Source organism: Amblyraja radiata, chromosome 24 (genome assembly GCF_010909765.2).
Source record: "Amblyraja radiata isolate CabotCenter1 chromosome 24, sAmbRad1.1.pri, whole genome shotgun sequence".
Lineage (NCBI taxonomy): Eukaryota > Metazoa > Chordata > Chondrichthyes > Rajiformes > Rajidae > Amblyraja > Amblyraja radiata.
The window spans coordinates 502,858-513,727 of record NC_045979.1 but is presented as its reverse complement, the minus strand read 5'-3'; the positions used below and the strand labels follow the sequence as shown (position 1 = coordinate 513,727).

Here is a 10,870-nt window from a genome sequence, read left to right as displayed (position 1 = left end):
TAGCCCTTGCTGTCTCCTCCCCTTCCTTAACCCTCTAGCTGTCTCCTCCCCCCCCCCCCCCCCCCCCCCCCCGGGCTCCCCCCCCCCCCCCCCCTTTCCCCCCGTCACCCCCCCCCCCCCCCCCCCCCTCCCATCAGTCTGAAGAAGGGTTTCGGCCCGAAACGTCGCCTATTTCCTTCGCTCCATAGATGCTGCTGCACCCGCTGAGTTTCCCCAGCAATTTTGTGTACCTCCGCTATAGGATCTTTGGTTAATGGTTTCTTGCTGGTCCAATGACACCGCTCGACAACTGGTGACGACCCGTGGTATTTTTATTCTGATTGTATGATGAGATTATCCTGCTTTGGTGTTGGTGAAGTTTGGCTCAGTTGCTGCTGGTGATGCGAGAGGCTGTGCGCGAAATGATTCTGTTCATCTTGCTGAGTTTCTTCCACGTACAAGGGGCTCTTGCAGGTAAGTTAATGATTCTCATTTTATTCGTTACTGGCTAAAAGCGTCTTGGCTTTATCTCTATCTCTACCGGGGGCGATTGAGTTTAAAAAAGCGCGCAATACACATTCAGTCTGAGGTTCATGTGGACGTTAAAACGGTTCAATCTCCCCTGTTTCGGTACAATACAGATTGGAATTTCTGCTTTGATTTACACCATGCCCCGTTTCCTTTGTGAGAGAAGGAACTGCAGATATTGGTTTAAAGTGAATTTTAACTCATGTAAAACAAACAGGAGCGACGCGGTTTGAAACAAAAACATCTTTGATTTCAAGTTCTTATTGTAAGAATGTATTGTAAGACTACTATGTGGGAGAGGCGTGAAAGGGCTGTGCTTGCCTCTTTGAAGGGAACGTCGAGCAGTCACTGTTCCAGGCGTACACTGGCCCGATCCCTGAACTCTACCTCCGCTACATTGACGACTGCATTGGTGCTACTTCCTGCACCCATGCAGAACTCACTGACTTCATCAACCTCACCACCAATTTCCACCCTGCGCTCCAATTCACTTGGACCATCTCCGACATCGCTCCACCTTTTCTAGATCTCACCGTCTCCATCACAAGAAACAGACTATTGGCCGACATCTACTACAAACCTACTACAAACTACTACAAGACCGCTGAGTTTCTCCAGCATTTTTGTGTAAACTGCTAAGTTTCTCCAGCATTTTTGTGTAAACCGCTGAGTTTATACAGAATTTTTGTGTAAAGCTCCATAGGTGCTGCTGCACCCGCTGAGTTTCTCCAGCATTTTTTTGCAAAGCTCCATAGATGCTGCTGCACCTGCTGAGTTTCTCCAGCATTTTTGTGTAAAGCTCCATAGATGCTGCTGCACCCTCTGAGTTTCTCCAGCATTTTTGTGTACCTTCTACTACAAACCTACTGACTCCCATAGCTATCTGGACTACACTTCCTCCCACCCTGCTTCCTGTAAAGACTCTATCCCGACTACCACTTCCTCCGTCTACGCAGCATCTGCAATCAGGATGACATTTTCTTTTCCAGGGCATCGGACGTCCTCATTCTTTAGGAAACTGGGGTTCCCCTTTTCCATTATAGATGAGGCACTCACTAGATTCTCCTTGATGCTCCGCTCTTGGCCAAATGTGGGAAGAGAGCGAGCCACAAGTACAAGGCAAAATCAGTACAAGATTAGCACACACTGTGGATTTTGTTATTGACTGAGTGCCAACTCTTAGCTCCAAACGTGCGGTCTTCACGTTTACGTGGTTTATTAATGATTTGGATAAGGGGATTGAATGTTTTGTGGCCAAGTTTGCAGATGATGCTAAAATAGGTGGAGGGGCAGGCAGTCTAGAGGAAGCAAGGACTTTGCAGAAGGACTTGTACAGGTTAGGAGAGTGGGCAGAGATGTGGCAGATGAAATTCAGTGTGGCAAAGTTTTGAGTCATGCATTTTGGTAATAAGAATAAAGGCGTAGATTATGTTACAAATGGAGGGAGATTCCAGAAATCGGAGGCGCACAGTGACATGGCAGTGTTGGTGCAGGACTCCCAAAAAGTTAATTTGCAAATTGAATCTGTAGTCAGGAAGGTGATTTATATCAAGAGAACTGGAATACAAAAACAGAAATGTAATTCTGAGGCTTCAAAAGCACTGGTCAGGCCACATTTGGAGTACAGTGTGCAAATTTGGGCCCCCTATCTGAGGAAGGATGCGTTGGCTCTGGTTCAGAGGAGGTTTACAAGAATGATTCCATGAATGAGTGGGTTAGCATATGATGAGCGTTTGACAGCACTGGGCCTCTACTCGCTGGAGTTGAGAAGGTTGAGGGGGGGAACCTCATTGAAACTTACAGAATAATGAAAGGCAAAGATAGAGTGGTTGTGGAAAGGATGTTTCCACTGGTGGGTGAGTGTAGGACCAGAGGTCATAGCCTCCGAATTAAAGGGTGCTCTTTTATAAAGGAGGTGAGGAGGAATTTCTTTAGTCAGAGGGCAGTTAATCTGTGGAACTCATTGCCACAGAGGGCTGTGGAGGCCAAGTTGGTGGATATTTTTAAGGCAGAGATCGACAATTTTTTGATTAGAACGGGTTATCACGGGGAGAAGGCAGGAAAATGGGATTAGGAGGCACAGATCAGCCATGATCGAAGGATGGAGAACTTGATGGGGTGAATGGCCTAATTCTACTCCTGTAACGTGAACGTGTACATGTTAGGAGAGTGGGCGGAGAGGTGGCAGATGAAATCCAGTATAGCAAAGTGCGGAGACATGCATTGTGGAGAAACCTCCACCATGCCGCCCAATTTGTAAGAGTGTCAAAGGTCACAGGGAGATGACAGGAGAATGGCGTTGAGAGGGAACGATAGGTCAGCCATGATTAAATTGTGGAGTAAACTCGATGGGCTGAACAAACAAATTCTGCACCTTTGGCTTATGAAGTGAGTCAAAGGTCATGAGGGATGATCTTTTTATTTCTCCCCAGACTGGTGTGTCTGGAACCAAAATTCACAGTTTAAAAATAAGGGTTCAGACATTCTTATGGCACCAAAACATGGTGACACTTGTGTATTGCCGCGGTTAGGTCTGCTATATGATTTTACCGAGTTGTGTGCGAAACAGAGCATTTCACTGTTATATGGTTATTGTAGGTGCATGTGACAATAAAATATCATTGAATCATTGAATTCAGTGCAGTAAAGAGATGAAACCTTTTCACCCAGAGGGTAATTAGTCTTTCAAATTCTCTGTCCAAGAAGGTGATGAAGCTGAATTTTAGTTAAAATATAAGAAGATATTAAATTGGCTTCTGGGCTAGCTTGCAGCTTATATTTAGTCTCAAATTAGGCTTGCCTCAGGTTGCTGTGTGTGAGATAATAAATCCTATAACATTGTCTCCCAAGTGACAAGCAGAGAGGAGAAGCTAGAGAGATCTCTTTGAAGTAAGATGCCATAAACCAAATGGCCAATGTTATGGGGGAGGAGGCGAGAAAGGAAGAGAGAAACAGCTAGTCATATCTGTGAAGTAAGATGCCATAAACCAAATGGCCTATGTTTATGAAGGACCAAATGACAGAGCTAGGGTGATCTCTGTGAAGATAAAATGGCCTTATCCAAATAGCCAATGTTTATGAAGGACGAGAGAGGAACAGGGAAGTGGAAAGATAAAATGTTGTAAACCAAATGGCCAATGTTATCTTGTACTATGTAAACAAAAGACCTTTGATGTGATGCATTCTGTGGAAACCCTTTCCTGTACCTCTGACCATGACTAATGTCTGAAATGTGCTAAGGGGACAAAAAAACCCTATTTAAGGCAATGTAATTCTGTTGTTCAGAGAAGGTGAACGGAGGACGGTCAAGTGTCTGTAATGGTCACTTGACTGGAGTCCTCCCTCCTTCCATCGGCCGATGTTAAGTAAAGTTTTGATCTGGTCTACCAAACAGTTTGTGTGGTGTCTGTTTATTAAGAAGCGAACCTGGTTTAGTAGTTATAAAAGTAGCTTTTTCAAAGGCTGCGGGCATTCAGTCAATCAGATGCTTGAGGCACGGATAGGAAGATGCTTGGATACAAAAGGAATTGTGGGATAGTTTGGAAAAATGGTGGTCTGCTAGAGGATCTTATAGAATATCAGAGATTGGGGACAAAGGATGAATGGCACCATTTTGCTTATGTTAGGTTTGTTCCCACTCCACAAGAGAGTCCAGAAGAGTATAGAATGTTCAATAGTCATATGTGCTGACGACCAAATAATGACATTCTTGCAGCAGCTTAGCAGACCTGTAAGACAATACAAATAGATAACATTCAGTAAATTGATAATCCCAATATTTGTGCAAAAACACCTCGAATGCTTAGTTTAACTAAAGACAGTCCATCGGTCTACAGGGTCCGATTCAACACATTACCTATCCATTCTCACCAGCGACGCTGCTTGATCTGCTGAGTTACTCCAACACTTTGTATTTATTTTGTTCATTATTCATAGTTGAGTGTAGTGTAGTTCAGGGTTCAATATACAGGAAGCTTTTAATGATCACATTCCAGCACACATCACCAGAGCCAAACAAATCAATGACATTCTCGTTTGATGGTAATAATCTAATTTGGTGAAAGGGGAAACAGGCATAGATATAAAGAATAACATATTTAAAGCAGTTTCAATGTAGGAAAATGCTTCAATGAGATTCGTAAGAATATTATTCTGTAACATTTTACTTCGAGCAGTATAATGGCATTACATGACAATTAGCAAAATGAACAGTTAAGGTGCATCTTAAAGGAAGAATAAGAGGAAGGGATATTTAGAGAGCAATTCTACAACTTAGGCCTGCTCTTCAGATGAAGTACTTAGATTTGTGAATAATCAGGATGTTATACTGCCCGGTTCATCATGGGTACTGACCTCACCACCATCGAAGGGATCCACACGACACGCTGCCTCAAAAAGGTAGCCAACATCATCCCCCTGGACACACTTTTAATACCTCCCACCATGGGGAAGAAAGTGTAGGTGCTTGAAAACCATGACCTCCAGGTTTCATAGCATTTCATAGCTTTCATAGCAAAAGGATTTGAGTACAGGAGCAGGGAGGTTCTACTGCAGTTGTACAGGGTCTTGGTGAGACCACACCTGGAGTATTGCGTACAGTTTTGGTCTCCAAATCTGAGGAAGGACATTATTGCCATAGAGGGAGTGCAGAGAAGGTTCACCAGACTGATTCCTGGGATGTCAGGACTGTCTTATGAAGAAAGACTGGATAGACTTGGTTTATACTCTCTAGAATTTAGGAGATTGAGAGGGGATCTTATAGAAACTTACAAAATTCTTAAGTGGTTGGACAGGCTAGATGCAGGAAGATTGCTCCCGATGTTGGGGAAGTCCAGGACAAGGGGTCACAGCTTAAGGATAAGGGGGAAATCCTTTAAAACTGAGATGAGAAGAACTTTTTTCACACAGAGGGTGGTGAATCTCTGGAACTCCCTTCCACAGAGGGTAGTCGAGGCCAGTTCATTGGCTATATTAAAGAGGGAGTTAGATGTGGCCCTTGTGGCTAAGGGGATCAGAGGGTATGGAGAGAAGGCAGGTACGGGATACTGAGTTGGATGATCAGCCATGATCATATTGAATGGCGGTGCAGGCTCGAAGGGCCAAATGGCCTACTCCTGCACCTAATTTCTATGTTTCTATGTTCAAGAATAGGTTCTTCCCAACAACTGCAGATGCTGGTTTAAACCAAAGATAGACACAAAAAGTTTGAGTAATTCAGCGGGTCAGACAGCGACTCTGGAGAAAAGGAATAGGTGGCATTTCAGCTCGAGACCTTCTCTCCAGAGATGCTGCCTGTCCCACTGAGTTACTCCAGCATTTTGTGTCCAACTCTAAGTGCTGGAGTAACTCAGCTGGTCAGGCAGCATCTCCGGAGAACATGGAGAGATGACATTTAGGGTCAACACCCTTCCACAGAGTGAAGAAGGGGTCTTGACCCAAAACATCTATCCATCGACACATATCCGTTCTCCAGGGATGCTGCCTGACCCACTAAGGTGCTCCAGAACTTTGCGTCTATTTCTTTGTGAACCAACATTTGTAGTTTCTTGTTTCTACCGTGTAAGTTGACTGTCATTTGTAGGTAAGTGATAGAATCTGGGGAGAGATGATGGGAATTTACGGAGAATAAGAATGGGTTGGTCAAGAGCAAGAGTTTAATTGTCATCTATACTGGCAATGGAACAATGAAATTCTTATACACATATTAAATATAAAACAATCAATTACACAATAAATTAATATTAGATTTACTAGAATGTTGCCTTGTTTTCAGCACCTAAGTTACAGAGAAAGGTTGAACAAGTTAGGTCTTTATTTTTTGGAGCGCAGAAGGTTAAGGGGGGACTTGATAGAGGTCTTTATAATGATGAGAGGGATAGACAGAGTTGATGTGGATTAGCTTTTTCCATTGAGAGTAGGGAAGATTCAAACAAGAGGACATGATTTGAGAATTAAGGGACAGAAGTTTAGGGGTAACATGAGGGGGAACTTCTTTACTCAGAGAGTGGTAGCTGTGTGGAATGAGCTCCCAGTGGAAGTGGTGGAGGCAGGTTCGATTTTATTATATAAAAATAAATTGGATAGGTATATGGACGGGAAAGGAATGGAGGGTTATAGTCTGAGTGCAGGTAGATGGGACTAGGGGAGAATAAGTGGTCGGCACGGACTAGAAGGGTTGAGATGGCCTGTTTCCATGCTGTAATTGTTATATGGTTATATGGTTATATACTAGGTAACCAGACCATAACAGTGGAAATACAAAACTGCAACCAAAATAAAGTCCATCATAGATCAGAGTTGTTGAGGTAAGGTTGTGATTAGTGTTGTGCAGTGTTTGAAAGCCTGCTGCCCGTGAGAAAAAAGCTGCTCTTAAACCTGGAGCTAACAGTTCTCAGGCTTTCTAACCTCAAAGGTAGTTCATTGTTTTAATGGTATTTTATTTGTGGCATGTACTGAGGTACAGTGAAATTCATTTTTGTATACAGTTTAGTAAAGGTATCACTGTATATAAGCCCTTAGATACGTCTTAGATAAGCATCTCGGATACAGTACAAGTGTATAGCAGTAGTACGCTGAGACAGTATATAGTGTCGCCAGTTTTTGGTGCCATTTTCACGGCCCTCAAGTTGTAAGTAAGGGTTCTAGGCCTGACCATGAGGCCCATTGTCCTGGCATTTTTGCAGGTTTGGACTGGCCATGTGAAACTGTGGTGTCCTCTACTGCTGCAGGGCACAACTGGAGCGGCGCCTGGAACAGCCAAGCCCCCGCCTGCTGCTGGGCCTCCAGCTCCCACTCCACCGTTGAGGCAATGCATTCCCTCCCGCAGCCAGACTGCCAATAAGCCATCCATCTGACTCCTTCAACTCTGGCCGGGCGAGCTGAGCCTTCCAGGTGGTCCTCCATCCTCGGTCCACAGTGAGCAAGAACTCCATCCATGATGGATGGGCCAGAACTTCCGGGTGAATTCCCGGTCCAGGGTGTGGCCAGGGTGGTGTGGGTCACTGATGATATTAGCTGTCTTTCTGAGGCAGCACCTCCTGTAGATCCATTCAATGGTGGGAAGTTATGGTATGGAATTAGTACTTCGTGGTCAGAATGGACTCTGTCGGCTGAAGGTTCTGTTTGTGTGTCTCTGTGACTATATATGTACACATATCATTGTGAAGGGGGCCCTCAAAGTATTGATCTTTAAAATGCTAAATCCTTCTATCCAGGGATGCTGCCTGTTCCACTGCGTTACTCCAGCATTTTGTCTCTATCTTTGGTTTAAACCAGCATCTAACCATATAACCATATAACAATTACAGCACGGAAACAGGCCATCTCGGCCCTACAAGTCCGTGCCGAACAACTTTTTTCCCTTAGTCCCACCTGCCTGCACTCATACCATAACCCTCCATTCCCTTCTCATCCATATGCCTATCCAATTTATTTTTAAATGATACCAACGAACCTGCCGCCACCACTTCCACTGGAAGCTCATTCCACACCGCTACCACTCTCTGAGTAAAGAAGTTCCCCCTCATGTTACCCCTAAACTTCTGTTCCTTAAATCTGAAGTCATGTCCTCTTGTTTGAATCTTCCCTATTCTCAAAGGGAAAAGCTTGATCACCTCAACTCTGTCTATCCCTCTCATCATTTTAAAGACCTCTATCAAGTCCCCCCTTAACCTTCTGCGCTCCAGAGAATAAAGACCTAACTTATTCAACCTATCTCTGTAACTTAGTTGTTGAAACCCAGGCAACATTCTAGTAAATCTCCTCTGTACTCTCTCTATTTTGTTGACATCCTTCCTATAATTGGGCGACCAAAATTGTACACCATACTCCAGATTTGGTCTCATCCAATGCCTTGTACAATTTTAACATTACATCCCAGCTTCTATACTCAATGCTCTGATTTATAAAGGCTAGCATACCAAAAGCTTTCTTTACCACCCTATCTATATGAGATTCCACCTTCAAGGAACTATGCACGGTTATTCCCAGATCCCTCTGTTCAACTGTATTCTTCAATTCCCTACCATTTATCATGTACGTCCTATTTTGATTTGTCCTGCCAAGGTGTAACACCTCACATTTATCAGCATTAAACTCCATCTGCCATCTTTCAGCCCATTTTTCCAAATGGCCTAAATCACTCTGTAGACTTTGGAAATCCTCTTCATTATCCACAACACCCCCTATCTTGGAATCATCTGCATACTTACTAATCCAATTTACCACCCCTTCATCCAGATCATTGATGTACATGACAAACAACATAGGACCCAACACAGATCCCTGAGGCACCCCACTAGTCACCTGCCTCCAACCTGACAAACAGCCATCCACCATTACATCAGTCTGAAGAAGGGTTTCGGCCCGAAACGTCGCCTATTTCCTTCGCTCCATAGATGCTGCTGCACCTGCTGAGTTCCTCCAGCAATTTTGTGTACCCTCCACCATTACCCTCTGGCTTCTCCCATTCAGCCACTGCTGAATCCATCTTGCTATTCCTGCATTTATACCCAACAGTTTAACCTTCTTAACCAACCTTCCATGAGGAACCTTGTCAAAGGCCTTACTAAAGTCCAGATAGACAACATCCACTGCTTTACCCTCGTCAATATCCCTAGTAACCTCTCCAAAAAATTCAAGAAGATTAGTCAAACATGACCTTCCAGGCACAAATCCATGTTGACTGTTCCTAATCAGACCCTGTTATCCAGATGCTTATATATATTATCTCTAAGTAACTTTTCCATTAATTTGCCCACCACTGAAGTCAAACTAACAGGTCTATAATTGCTAGGTTTACTCTTAGAACCCTTTTTAAACAATGGAGCAACATGCGCAGTACGCCAATCCTCGGGGACTATTCCCGTTTCTAATGACATTTGAAATATTCCTGTCATAGCCCCGGCTATTTCTACACTAACTTCCCTCAATGTCCTGGGGAATATCCTGTCAGGACCTGGAGACTTATCCACTTTTATATTTTTCAAAAGTGTCAGTACTTCTTTTACTTTGAAACTCATAGTATCCATAACTACTCTACTCGTTTCCCTTACCTCACATAATTCAATATCCTTCTCCTTGGTGAATACCGAAGAAAATAAATTGTTCAATATCTCCCCCATCTCTTTTGGCTCTGCAGATAGCTGCCCACTCTGTTTCTCCAATGGACCAATTTTATCCCTCGTTATCCTTTTGCTATTAATATAGCTGTAGAAACCCTTTGGATTTACTTTCACCTTACTTGCCAAAGCAACCTCATATCTTCTTTTAGCTTTTCTAATTTCTTTCTTAAGATTCTTTTTACATTCCATATACTCCACAAGCACCTCATTTACTTCATGCTGCCTATAATTATTATAGATCTCCCTCTTTTTACGAACAAGATGTCCAATTTCCCTTGAAAACCAGGGCTCTTTCCAATTTTTACTGTTTCCTTTCAACCGAACAGGAACATAAAGATTCTGTACTCTTAAAATTTCCCCTTTAAATGTCCACCATTTCTCTTCTACATCTTTCCCATAAAACAAAATGTCCCAGTCCACTCCTTTTAAATCATCTCGCATCTTATCAAAGTTAGCCTTTCTCCAATCAAAAATCTCAACCCTAGGTCCAGTTCTGACCTTCTCCATAATTATATTGAAACTAATGGTATTGTGATCACTGGACCCGAAGTGCTCCCCAACGCATACCTCCGCCACCTGTCCTGTCTCATTTCCTAACAGGAGGTCCAGCACTGCCCCTCCTCTAGTAGGTACCTCTATGTATTGCTGCAAAAAACTATCCTGCACACATTTTACAAACTCCAAACCATCCAGCCCATTTACAGAATGTGTTTCCCAGTCTATGTGTGGAAAGTTGAAATCTCCCACAATCACTACCTTGTGCTTACTACTAATATCTGCTATCTCCTTACATATTTGCTCTTCCAATTCTCGTTCCCCATTTGGCGGTCTATAATACACCCCTATAAGTGTTGCTACACCTTTCCCACTTCTCAGTTCCACCCAAATAGCCTCCCTAGATGAGCCCTCCAATCTATCCTGCCAAAGCACTGCTGTAATATCTTCCCTGATTAGCAATGCAACACCTCCACCTCTTGCCCCTCCAATTCTATCACACCTGAAGCAACGAAATCCTGGAATATTTAGTGTCCAATCACAGCCCTCCTGCAACCATGTTTCACTGATCGCCACAACATCATACTTCCAGGTGTCTATCCAGACTCTAAGCTCATCCACCTTTCTTACAATGCTCCTAGCATTAAAATATGCACATTTAAGAAACCCCCGGTCTCTTCTTCTCTGTTTATTTCCTTTTTTTTCTTTCTCCTCTTGTGTCCGAGTGCTTCCCTTTTCTGCTTCCT

The 10,870-nt window shown here is 43.5% G+C and overlaps 1 protein-coding gene across 1 annotated transcript in view; it reads left to right on the top strand.

Moving 5' to 3' along the window:
• Nucleotides 1-270: 270 nt before the first annotated feature.
• The window catches only part of LOC116986669 (class I histocompatibility antigen, F10 alpha chain-like), a 78,799-nt gene continuing 68,199 nt past the window's right edge, over nucleotides 271-10,870 (top strand). The window contains exon 1 of the mRNA XM_033042242.1: nucleotides 271-453. Within this exon, the coding sequence (XP_032898133.1) occupies nucleotides 381-453 (73 nt within the window). The 5' untranslated portion in view covers nucleotides 271-380. The remainder of the gene's footprint in view (nucleotides 454-10,870) is intronic.